Source organism: Loxodonta africana, chromosome 17, assembly GCF_030014295.1.
Source record: "Loxodonta africana isolate mLoxAfr1 chromosome 17, mLoxAfr1.hap2, whole genome shotgun sequence".
Classification (NCBI taxonomy): domain Eukaryota; kingdom Metazoa; phylum Chordata; class Mammalia; order Proboscidea; family Elephantidae; genus Loxodonta; species Loxodonta africana.
In genome coordinates, this window is record NC_087358.1 from 31925247 (window position 1) to 31938247 (window position 13001).

Here is a 13001-nt window from a genome sequence, read left to right on the forward strand (position 1 = left end):
AGCAGTTTTTTAGAAAGATGTTGGCAGCTTCAGAATTAAACTTGTGAAAATATGCTTCTGTCAATACATCTCACTGTGTGATCTTAGGGTGGCGTATGGTACGGTGCAGCTGCCTGTGGTCAAGCATTATCTACTTCATGAACTGTGGTTTAGAAACTTAATTCTAGAGTTCAAGACCTTGCTTATTTATCTCTTCCACTGTAGGAGTTCCCAAAAGTCGGCGAGGAGAAATTTGGCAGTTCCTAGCTTTACAATATCGTCTGAGACACAGATTGCCCAATAAGCAACAGCCTCCTGACACGTCATATAAAGAACTCTTAAAGCAGCTCACTGCTCAGCAGCACGCTATCCTTGTGGATTTAGGTATGTTTGCCCTATTGATTATAATTCACTAACATAACAGTAGGTCCCTTTTGTTGAGTTTTTTATGGTGTTGATAAAGATTATATGTTGGCCTATTAAGAGCTTCTGCCCTTTTCCCTTCCTGAGGGCAAGTTGGGCTTATCTCTCACTAAAGGTGCCATAAATGCCTGAGTGTTAAATTTTCACCCCCAAATTTTCCTTCTGAAAAAGGAGTTATATTTGAGTCATCATAAGGCCATATTATGGGGTAATCAAAGTTCCTGTATTTTTAACAACTGGTATTTGTGTGGGATCAACATTAATTATTATCTCAATCAATTCTGGTTTCGAAAGCCTTCACGGGTATCCTGATAGAATAAGTTGCTGTGATGCTGAACAGATCTCAGTGGAGCTTCCAGACTAAAATGGACTAGGTAGAGAGGTCTGGCGACCTACTTCTGAAAATCAGCCAGTGAAAACTCTATGGATAACAGCAGTCCAATCTACAACCAGTCATGGGGATGGTGCAGGACCAGGTAGTATTTCCTTCTGTTGTACGTGGGGTTGCTAAGTCAGAGGTAATTTGATGGCAGCTAACAACAGCAACAACGGAATAGGTTAAAAAGGGGGGCCAAAAAATCAAACAAAGGTATACTAATTATTCCTGGACGTATGACCTCACAGTGGTAAGTATTGGATATTGCTGAAAACAGGCCTTTAAATATCACTTGAAAAAAAAAAAAAACCAATATATTAAGTGTTTGGGTTGTGGAGATCATTAGTTCATTTCCCTAAGATGAATGGAAACCCTGGCATAGTGGCTAAGAGCTATGACTGATAACCAAAAGGTCAGCAGTTCAAATCCACCAGGCGCTCCTTGGAAACCTTGTGGAGCAGTTCTACTCTGTTCTATAGGGTCACTATGAGTTGGAATTGACTTAGCGGCAACAGGTTTGGTTTTTTTGTTTTTTTTTTTAAATAGGATGAATGAAAAATTAACTGCCCTAATGTTATGTGACTAGGTATTTTGTAACCCGGGGAGAACTTCTGATGATAGGTCACAAAGTAATTTTTTAAAATTGTTGTTGTTGTTAGGTGCCGTCAGGTCGGTTCTGACTCATAGCGACCCCATGCACAACAGAACAAAACACTGTCCGGTCCTGCACTATCCTTACAATCGTTATGCTTGAGCTCATTGCTGCAGCCACTGTGTCAATCCACCTCGTTGAGGGTCTTCCTCTTTTCCGCTGACCCTGTACTTTGCCAAGCATGATGTCCTCCAGGGACTGATCCCTCCTAACAACATGTCCAAAGTATGTAAGACACAGTCTTGCCATCCTTCTAAGGAGCCTTCTGGCTGTACTTCTTCCAAGACAGATTTCTTTGTTCTTTTGGCAGTCCATGGTATATTTAGTATTCTTCACCAACACCGCAGTTCAAAGGTGTCAGTTCTTCTTTGGTCTTCCTTATTCATTGTCCAGCTTTCACATGCATATGATGCGATTGAAAACACCATGGCTTGGGTTAGGCGCAACTTAGTCTTCAAGGTGACATTTTTGCTTTTCAACACTTTGAAGAGGTCCTTTGCAGCAGATTTACCCAATGCAATGCGTCATTTGATTTTTTTGACTGCGGCTTCCATGCCTGTTGATTGTGGATCCAAGTAAAACGAAATCCTTGACAACTTCAGCCTTTTCTCTGTTTATCATGATGTTGCTCATTGGTCCGCTTGTGAGGATTTTTGTTTTCTTAATGTTGAGGTGCAATCCATAGTGAAGGCTGTGGTCTTTGATCTTCATTAGTAAGTGCTTCAAGTCCTTTTCACTTTCAGCAAGCGAGGTTGTATCATCTGCATAACGCTGGTTGTTAATGAGTCTTCCTCCAGTCCTGATGCACTGTTTTAAAATAGTAAATTTCAAATAGCTTATGAGAAGTAAAAATGATACGATTTAAAAAATATTATCTCTGATTTTCTATAAATTAGCATCAAACCCATTGCCATCAACGGACAGAGTAGAACTGCTCTATTGAGTTTCCAAGAAGTGCCTGGAGGATTCAAACTGCTGACCTTTTGGTTAGCAGCTGTAGCTCTTAACCACTACACCACCAGGGTTTCCATAAACTAGCATAGTATAATAGATATTTTATTATTTTAAAATATCTGTATTATTCAATTACATATTGTACATTGATGTTGATATCCCTATAAGTTGGTACTTTTAAGGTGGACAAATTCCTCACTTGAGCCCATTTGGTAAAATAGGGGATCAACTTATATTTGGGGTCACTTTATATATATATTTTTTTATATTACCCAGAAACCCAGTGCTGTCGAGTTGTATTAGGGCATATAAAAATCACTGGCTAAAACTTAGTTTTTACTTCCATTATTTTTAGATGGCAAATAACTTTTGTTTAGAAAAGGTTCGACTCAGTTAATATCCTCCGAGCTCAGTAGAATTAAAAAGGGTATTTTGCTGAGAAACTGAAAACTCGAATCCGTGTCCTGATTCTGCCACTCTCTGTGGTCTTAGACAAAGTACGTTGCTTCTCAGTCCGCTCTATTAAGGGAGGACATTGAACTAGAAAGTCTCTGGCCCCTTGCAGACCCGTGGCTCTGTGAGTGTAAAATGGTGATGAGCACTGTGATTGGGATGGCACAGGCAGGGATAGCCAAGCCAGATGGCCTAATGACAGGGGGAGATGATGAGATCAAATTACAGGGAAAGGCTGATCAGAGGAATGTAGAGCTAGAATCATCTTCTTAGCTACACAGCGTATTTGTAAGTTTTCTTTCGTAAAGATATTTCTCTACACAAGTAAAATTATAACTTTAAATATAGCCTATTTGACTCTTCTTGTAGCCATCAGTGTTTCTTTGGCATGATCTTGTTATTTTCTCATATCTTCTCCTTAATTGCTCAGCAGAATTAATCTTGTCACTTTCTGTGAGGGTGGGCTGGGGATCACTTTCAAGCATATGTGGTAGGAAACATTTTAAAATCTGCCATGCTTGTAAGTTTCAATTCACTCGAGCAGTCATTTCACAAGAAAGCTAACATCCCCCTTCATTTTCTGGGCTGGGAGAAGTGGTAGGCCAGTGATTTCTGGCCTTGGTGGTAAAGAGGGGCTTGTTTCAGTATTTAATACCAGCTTTTTAGTGATCCAGGACTGATTTTGTTTGCTAGCTCAAGTGTTTCCATGGGACTTTTATACCCCAAGGTGAATTTTGGAGGGGAATTTATTAGAAATAAACTTGACCCTTTACTTTCCTTGTCCTTTCTGGATATTTAAAAAAAAAGGCAAGGTGCCAACGTGGCTCAGGGAGGTAGTTTAAGAAACAGAGAGCAAGGGATCTTTGAAAAAGAAGTATTTCCTGGAGGATAGATAGACTGAATGTGAAACTAAGCCAAAACCCACTGTTGTCGAGTTGATTCTGACTTATAACGACCCTATAAGACAGAGTAGTACAGCCCCATAGGGTTTTCAAGGCTGTCATCTTTATGGAAGCGGAGTGCCACATCTTTCCCCTCTCGGAGTGGCTGTTGGGCTTGAAACACTGACCGTTCGGTTAGCAGCCAGGTGCTTTAACCACTGCACCACCGGGGCTCCTTCAGAGTCTCTCCAGTGCTATAGTACAAGAAAAGCAGAAACAAATCTGTTTATGGGCTAATACATTTCCTTTTAAGTAATATGATGCCTCATAGAATTCTGGTTTCAATTAAAGGATGGTCTTTATGTGAATTTGGATTTATAGGCAGAATAAATTTTGTTTTTCGGAGGTCTCTCCTTGATACGTTCTTGGTTTGTGGACATTTTTAGTTTTGTTTTTGCTTAGAAAGGAGTGCTGCTCAGCCTAATGTGTGCTCCCATGTCATATATGTGGAGATGGGGTGGAAGTCTGGCAGGTAGGACTTAGGCCTTACGTAAAAGTGGTGCGGGCTTGACTTTCCTCTAAGTTCAGGGGAGAGAGAAGAATCAAGATCAAACTCAGCCCAAGGCTGACTCCTATGAAGTGGAGGTCAAACACAACTCCACTCTTTAACCTTTTTTCTAATTCTGACACCAGCCATCCCTCCTACGTCACTCTCTACTTCTCTGCTAGGCTCAATAATTCATTGCAGTGGCCACATAGAACTCACAGACCGTACTCAAGATTATGGGGTTTATTAGAGAAACAGGTTACAATTCAGGATCAGGATCAACTTGGAAATAACAGGAACAACTCAAGATACAGTTCTTCGGTCAGGACAGCTTCTTTTCCACTGCTGCCACTGGGTCCTTGTTCTTGGCCTGGGCCCCTCTTCTTGGCCTGGGCCCCTGCCCTTGGCCTCTGCCCGTGTTTGGGCCTGGCCAGTGCCTCGACTCAGGCCTGGCCTCTGCCCTGCTTAGGCAAGTGTTACAAAGCTCTTTAACTCTGCCAATAAGAGAGCCCAGAGTCTGATGCCTCTGGGCACTCTGATGATAAGAGGGCCCAGAGGCACCCTACTCTGCCAGAAAGCCTCCTGCTTGAAGACACTCCGCTGTCTCGTTCCGTAGGTCCTGTGCTGCTACTGTTGTGTGCCATCTTCAGTGTTACAACTCTCTCTGTCTCCTGGGTCTAGAAGGTTCTTAGCACAAAGACCCTAGGTTCAAAGGACGTGCTCCACTCATGATTCTTCTTGATGGTAGTGAGGCCCCGCACCGACCTCTGGGATTGACTCCCTTTAAGCTTAGTGAGATAGTAAAACTGACCAATTCTTTACAGGGGTTCCATGCACTTGATTTGCAGGGTCCCACCCCTGCAAGGACTCCATGCACCTTATTTGCACTAGCAAACCTGTCTTATCCCCTTGGTGGGCCATAAGCACCTTATTTGCATAGTCCTGCCCAGTCATTTTGTGGGCGTTAAAAAGACTATGGCTAGAAGAGCCATGTAATAGTAATTCACTGCACCACAACTTGCTACAGAGTTGCTGGTATTAGCTGCCACGGGGTCCACCACTGACTCGTGGCAACCCCATGCACAGTGGAACGAAACACTGCCCGGTCTTGTGCCATTCCTATGATTGACTGCAGAGCAGTTAGTTGTGATCCATAGGGTTTTCATGGGCTGGTTTTCAGAAGTAGATAGCCAAGCCTTCTTTCCTAACCCATCTTAGTCCAGAAGTTCTGCTGAAACCTGTTTGGCATCATAGCAACATACGAGCCACCACTGACAGACAGGTGGTGGCCTGCTATAGAGACTCTTTGTTACTTCAGTAGGTACTCCAAGCAACTCAGAGGTTCTGAAAAGAGTGTTTGTTTATTCCTGGAAGTCACTGCATTACAGTTTCACTGTGGCCTCCAAAGAACCAGGGCATCTCAAAAATATTTCTTTCCCTTCTGCAGGAAGGACATTTCCTACTCACCCGTACTTTTCAGTGCAGCTCGGGGCAGGGCAGCTGTCGCTCTTCAACCTCCTGAAAGCCTATTCTTTGCTGGACAAAGAAGTCGGTTACTGCCAGGGAATCAGCTTTGTGGCTGGAGTCCTGCTTCTGCACATGAGTGAAGAGCAAGCCTTTGAAATGCTGAAGTTTCTCATGTATGACCTTGGCTTTCGCAAGCAGTACAGACCCGACATGATGTCGCTGCAGGTGAGGCAGTTGTTCTGCAGGAGGAACACGTGAAACTGTTACCGGAGATGTTACCAGCAGCCCTCTTCTAAGTGACAAGTCAGATTTCAAGAAATTGGCGCCCATTGCTTTGGAACTTGGGTAAATGTAGGGGCATGTTTTCACTCATAGTTTTATCATGAGATTTGAGATTATTAAACCTATCAGTGTATGGCATCCAGTAAGTTCCTGAATAAATAAGCAATTAAAGAAAGGTGATGGGTGCCTGAGTCTCTATCCCCTGTCTGTGGATTACATGGAACAAGTATCAGGTCATCTTTGTTCATGTTTCCTCAACTTGTTAGTCAAAAAGGACCGCAGATCTTTTGTTTAAAATCTGAAATTGTCTTTGTTTCATGTTCGGTATACATATGATAGCTATCTATGCCATGGTTCTTCTTGAGCTTCTCATGCTGGGCCTCCTTTATCTCAATGTAAGATAGGTCCTTAGAAAGGAAAAGTGTTGAAAGTCAGTGGTGCTTCTTGATTCTACGTAGCACGCTCTGAAGAAGCACCTTATTGTTTTTTGTTATAAGTAGGATATTCACTGTCAACCGCTATCCTTAATCTATGTCAAACTCCCTGTTCATGCATTTCTCTTTCTGGAGTCCCTGGGTGATGCAAACACATAAGTGCTTGACTACTAACTGAAAGGTTGGCAGTTTGAACCCATCCAGAGACACCTCGGAAGAAAGGCCTGGCAATCTGCTTCTGAAAAGTCACAGCCTTGAAAGCTCTCTGGAGCCCCGACCTATTCTGACACACATGGGATCACCATGGGTTGGAACTGACTCAAAAGCAATGGGTTTGTTTTTTTTTTCCTTTTTTCTCCTCGAGTTTAAATTTCACTTTCCTAAATGTATTGGTTTCTAAAGGGCAGTTTGAATTTTATCTAGAGATAGGACATCTCAAACAACCACTGCCTTGCAGTTTAAAACTTTCAGTAGTAAAAATATAAAGGAAGACTTTATAGACGGGAATGTCAGGGTTCTGCTTTGAAAATGAGGTAACACATGTCTGCAGTTAGTCATGATACTATGTTTTAGATGAGAATTAAAATGCTTTAAATGTTTTTTTTTTTATTATACTCTTACTGTTTGCCAATAATCAGTGTTTACATTTAATATTTTAATAATCAATCTGTAGGCAAAAAGGCTATGGTTTTACCCTATGTGTATCATAACCAGAAACCCTGGTGGCATAGTGGTTAAGTGCTACGGCTCTTAACTAAGAGGTTGGCATGTTCGAATCCGCCAGGCGCTCCTTGGAAACTCTAGGGGGCAGTTCTACTCTGTCCTATAGGGTCGCTGTGAGTCGGAATCGACTCGACGGCAGTGGTTTTTTTTTGGGTGTCATAACCAGTGGCTGTTGAATCAGTCCCACCCATGGCGACCCCATGTGTGTCAGGGTAGAGTTATGTGCCATAGGGTTTCCAGAGGCTGATTTCTCAAAAGTAGGTCACTAGGCCTTTCTTCGGAGGTAGCACTAGGTAGATTTGTACTGCCAGCCTCTTGATTAATAGCCAAGCTTGTTAACCGTTTGCACCATCCAGGAACTCCATGTGTTAGTGGTATTTTCTTGAGGGGGAAAGAAACGTTTCTTGCTTTTTTACTTCCTCAAGATGACATTGTTGCTTGGAAAATAGGGCGTTGCACTTTCTGTGGGTTTCCTGGTCTGAGTTCATATGGATGGTTTTTACATGGATATATAATTGCATTGGTTTGATTCCTAGCTGATAACTATTCATAGATCTGTCAGCATTCATGTAAGTCAAGTAAGTTACTATGGAAGGTTTTTTTTTACTTTATTTCTAAAGAATTTACCTATATCCTTTATCAGCTAGGAAGCACTATCACACTTGTGTGGAAATAAGTAGCTCTGATTTCCAGAAATAACATTTAATAGCCATCATTAGAATTTCAAAGAATAGCAAGTACCTTTGGGTAGTGTTTGATTTTTGTTCATTGGTAGATACAGCTATCACTTCAAAAATGGAATGATTTTTTCTATTTAAATATTCCTCATCAGTTTTAAATAATAAAGATCTATGTAAATTGGGTTTTTTAAAATATGGAGTGGTCATATGGTATGGTCTGCAATTCATATCGCACAGTCTGCAATTACCAAGAAATATCTTATGTCTACAATTATGCAAATGTTTTAAACTCTTTGGTGTCAGCATTCTTATGGTCCACAACATTGGCGATCTTATTCTAGGATAAGAGATGTTTTAGTTACATAAAACGAGACACACACTGTTCCACTTTCTGGAGAAGGAAGTTAGTATCTTCTGCCCAATCTATATGCTTTCCAAAAGTACACAAAATGCCTTTTGCAGTAGAAGCAGCAGTAGACTTCGAATTAGTTGACAGGATTTCAGGTGCTTACTCTGCTGTTTGTGAGCATGGGCACTCCAGGCTCTCTGCCTGTTACCTTCTCTCTACAATGAGGGAGGGTTGAGTCTCTTTCAGCTTCAGGTAGCCCTGAACCATCCTGTTTGTGTCTGCTGCTTTTTGCATGTATCTTTTCCTCTGAAGCCTTTAGTTCTACCTTGTTCAGTCTTTTCTCACTCTCCCCTCCTTATCTTTTCTGAGCCTTCTTTCCTCTTCCAGTTCTCTCTCTCCCCTCTGAACATTTGCTCTGTTATCTGTAAGATAGAATCAAAGAATTATTTTTCCTTAGCACATGAAATTTTATTATTGAAGTTTTCTTTAAAGAAGCCTGAATTGTGTTTTTATTTACCTCTAAAAAGAAGAAATAATAATAGAAATGTAAGTATACCTTGATGGGAGAAATGCTCTCAGCCCCTATTTTAGAATGTAGAAGGAAAAAGTAAGATCCTGTTTTTTTTTTTTATTAAACATTGAAGTGTACTTCTGTGTTGTGATCACAACTGAGTGTGAAGAACAGAATTCCTCTGATGATATACTTTCTTTTTATTCTGTTAATTAGATTTCTTTAGTTCTTCTCTTGGCAGAAGCCCAGTGTGCCTAGTTTCTAAGATGTAAATGGCCTGAGGGAAATGTATAAGTCTTTCAACATGACTTACTGAGATAGTAATCTCATTTTTTTAAACCTTTATGTTTGACTTCAACTAAGCTTCTTATTTTATAGCTATTGCTTCCTGTGGCTCTTTAATTTCTTCCTTTTATAGTTCATGTGGAAACTTAGTTTCCAAAGATATGTGTTGTAGATAAGGGTCAAATAAATAATTTGCTGCAATTCTGCATAGTGACTTTATGATTTTTTTTCCCCAGAGGAGTCTGTTTGATTTTTTAGTTTTATGCTCTGGAAATAACTGTTGGATTTGGAAACCCAGGTGGCATAGTGGTTAAGTGCTACGGCTGCTAACCAAAAGTTCAGCAGTTCGAATCCACCAGGTGCTCCTTGGAAACTCTATGGCGCAGCTCTACTCTGTCCTGTAGGGTCGCTATGAGTCGGAATCGACTCAATAGTAGTGGGTTTGGTTTTGGTTTTATTGGTTATTTTAATATATTTTTATAGACTCGACGGCACTGGTTTTTTTTTTTTTTTTTTTTTAATAGAGCTAGCTATTTAATTAAGGGTGATATTGTGACTGTTTCTGTTAGTGAAAAAAACTACTGCTAGATTTAATAAAATATTGTTTACATTTCACACCATCATGCCAAATTGATATAATCAAGGAACTACTACAAATTTAAATTATATTATTTGCCACTGCTTTGTTTAGCTATCATAGACATGAGCATTTAAAAGTTGCTGTATGCTGTCCTTAAATTTTTCTTTTTGAAATGCAAGTAATTGATACTGTAGCCAAGCTAAATAATTTCTTAATCCTAAAAACATTCAGAAAAGACAGAACTTTTTGCTTTAATCTCTTTTCTCATGAAAACAATATATTGCTGGAATACCTTGAATATTGGAAATTACATCTCAAGCTTCTAACCCCATAACATTGTAAGTGTACATTGTGTCCTAGCAGGGCAGATTGTCTGGTGGGTCTAAGACAGAGCTCCGTTATAAATCAAGACACGGGGCCCAGCAAAAGAGACAAGCTTTCCTTCTGAACTGAACATGGTAAATTCTTTCCTGAAATTGGTCTGAAATTAGAATAGACCCTTTATGAGAGTCCTGAGCCAGGACAGTTCTGATTAAATTCCAAAAGCAATTCCTCTCTCCCACAGGACAAATACCATTTCCATGTATATATGTGAAACCAAACATACACAAAGCTCCCCAGTAGTCTAAGATGGACTTTCAGTGACTTGCTTTATGACCTCAGTTAAGTGAACTTGGAATTTAATATCAACTATAAAATTGCAATAAAAATTAAGTAATAATATTATTTATTGAGTATATGTGAATTTGTTAAATATTAGAGTAATGTAATTAAAGTCAGTGTATTTTATGTACACTCAGATAAATGCATAATATTTTATTTTTCTTCTCCAAATTAACTTTAGATCCAAATGTACCAGCTGTCAAGGCTCCTTCATGACTATCACAGAGATCTCTACAATCATCTTGAAGAAAATGAAATCAGCCCCAGTCTTTATGCTGCCCCCTGGTTCCTCACATTGTTTGCCTCTCAATTTCCATTAGGATTTGTAGCCAGAGTTTTTGGTAAGAGATGACTGTGATCAAATGGGACAGTGTTATTTATTCCAAGGAATATACTTTTTAGCCATGTGGTTCCCTGGTTGTCTTATCGTGTGTTACAGACTAGAAAATTGCTAGTGGAATTTAATAAATGTGCCTGGCTCTATTCTGGTAGTAATTTGAAACCATATTGGTCTTAAGTAAAATTGAAATCAAAAGGGAAAGAGAAAAGGAAGAATTGGGCTTCTGTATTTGAGTAAGCTGTAATGGAGCTCTTATTTTCATTTATGCCTAAAAATCAGAGAAAAAAATTTTTTTTAATCTAAATTAAGGACCCATAATTTTTCCAGATTTTTATACATGACTTTCCTACCTTTTTTTTCCTTCTTCCCTGTTTTCCTTTTCAACTCAGATCCAAAACTCAGAGAAATGTTTTCTTCAACTGGGTCAACAGGAGTATCTATATTAATATTCTCTGTAATGGCATTTCTTAGTCTGACTTTTTGTTGTTAACAAGGTAGCTATGATTCCTGTTTTATTGCTCAAACGAGTCTCTTTTTGTGCTAATAGAGTGGTGGTAGCCAGCCTCTAAGACTGTGTAGCTTAGGGGAAAGCACCAAGTACAGTCAGGGTAGCCCGGGGCAGGCCACAGAGTACCTGTGATGTTCAATTACGGTGTTAGACATTAGGAATAAAAAGAAAGTATGATGTGGTATATTGCCTTTTGGGCACTCTGAAATCTGTTCATGAGTCTTTAGTTAGGTTTGTCTAAGTTTGTTATTTAAGAAACAAAACAACCCACCCAACCATTCACTAGTGTGGCTTGTTCTAATGTTGTTGCTTAGGACCTCAATGGAAACCCTGGTGGCGCAGTGGTTAAGTGCTACAGCTGCTAACCAAAGGGTTGGCAGTTCGAATCTGCCAGGCGCTCCTTGGAAACTCTATGAGGCAGTTCTACTCTGTCCTATAGGGTCGTTATGAGTCAGAATCGACTCGACAGCACTGGGCTTTTTGGGTTAGGACCTCAAGGGCCTCAGAAAGGATGCCCACGATTTTTATATTTAGTCCATCTACCTGCTACCCATGGTCTCAGTAGCTAGCCAGTATTCACAAGTGTGTTGTTAGGTGCCGTTGAGTAGGTTCCAACTCCTAGTGACCCTACGTACAACAGAACAAAAAAAACATTGTCCAGTCCAACACTATCCTCACAATCATTGCTGTATTTGAGCCCATTGTTGTAGCCACTGTGTGCTCTTTGCTAAATTAGGGCTGTTTTTCAAATTGTATCAACTGTATTGTAGGTCATTACCAGCATTTTAAAAAATGAAATAGAATTCAGTGAAAATATCATAGAGTATTACAAATAGTAAGGAGAAATGTTGTTTGGAGAAACTTCAAGTTTGAGGATGTTATTGTTAGCTGCCGTTGAGCCAGTTCCAACTCATGATGACACTGTAGGAGAGAGTAGAACTGCCCCATAGGGTTTCCAAGGAGCGGCTGGTGGATTTGAACTGCCGACCTTTTGGTTAGCAGCCAAGCTCTTAACCACTACATATAGTATATATACGTATACCAGATTATGATATATAGTGGCTTTCTTATTAGGGTCTATGAATTAAAAAGTTTAAAAAACATTGTAATAAAATCTACAAAGTACAACAAAAGAATAAAATCAAGATTCAGTGAATCAAATGTACACCAAACTTCTCTCGTTTATTGAATATATGTGGTCAATTTTCTTCAGTGAAGTTTTCTTTGGCACTTGGGTTCCTGTTAATGGATCTTCTATGAATCCTTTTATTTTATATACCCGCCCCCCGCCCCACACACACACGTATTTTCTTTTCTCAGATAACAGCCTATTAAGTCAAAATGATGTTCCAGGGCATCTCTCTTTCACTTACCCTTGGAAGCTTGATAAGAGTTCAAGAAGCAAATCTTCCCGGTAATCTGGTCCTCACTATGAGAATATGAATGGTGCTGCCAGCTTTACAATAGCTGCTCAGTCTTTTTTTTTTTTTAATTTAGTAAAGAATAGAGACTGTTGGAATGAAGAAATACGTGAGGAAGCAGAATTACCAAATTCGAGATAATTGTTTTGCAGCTTGCTCTTTTTTTAAGACTCCCTGTTGTACATTATTGATTAAAGAATGACACAGATTGAGAGAAACTTTCACACAAAAGCACTGGTAACTTTTCAAAACTATGGCACGTTGCTGTGTTAGGGAGTGGAGTGCGCTTCTGATTTAGGTTATGTGTTTGTTTTGATTTTCTTTTAGAGTTTTTTTCTTTTTAATTTCCTGCTCTGGTATAGGTTTAATTACATATTAACTGGTTCATTTGCTTTCTTATTATGGTAATTAGAGCTTAAATAGCACTAATTGGTTATGTTGATTTGTTTTTGTATTCCTGTTGTGAAGAAGAATCTAAACAGCAGTTGAATAA

At 39.7% G+C, this 13001-nt stretch overlaps 1 protein-coding gene across 6 annotated transcripts in view; it reads left to right on the top strand.

Moving 5' to 3' along the window:
• Window positions 1-13001, top strand: part of TBC1D4 (TBC1 domain family member 4) — a 240840-nt gene that overhangs the window by 211300 nt on the left and 16539 nt on the right. For all 6 annotated transcript variants that reach the window (XM_023547297.2, XM_010589408.3, XM_023547295.2 and 3 more), the window contains 3 exons: window positions 205-363; window positions 5713-5957; window positions 10421-10580. In XM_023547297.2, the coding sequence (XP_023403065.1) occupies window positions 205-363; window positions 5713-5957; window positions 10421-10580 (564 nt within the window). The remainder of the gene's footprint in view (window positions 1-204; window positions 364-5712; window positions 5958-10420; window positions 10581-13001) is intronic.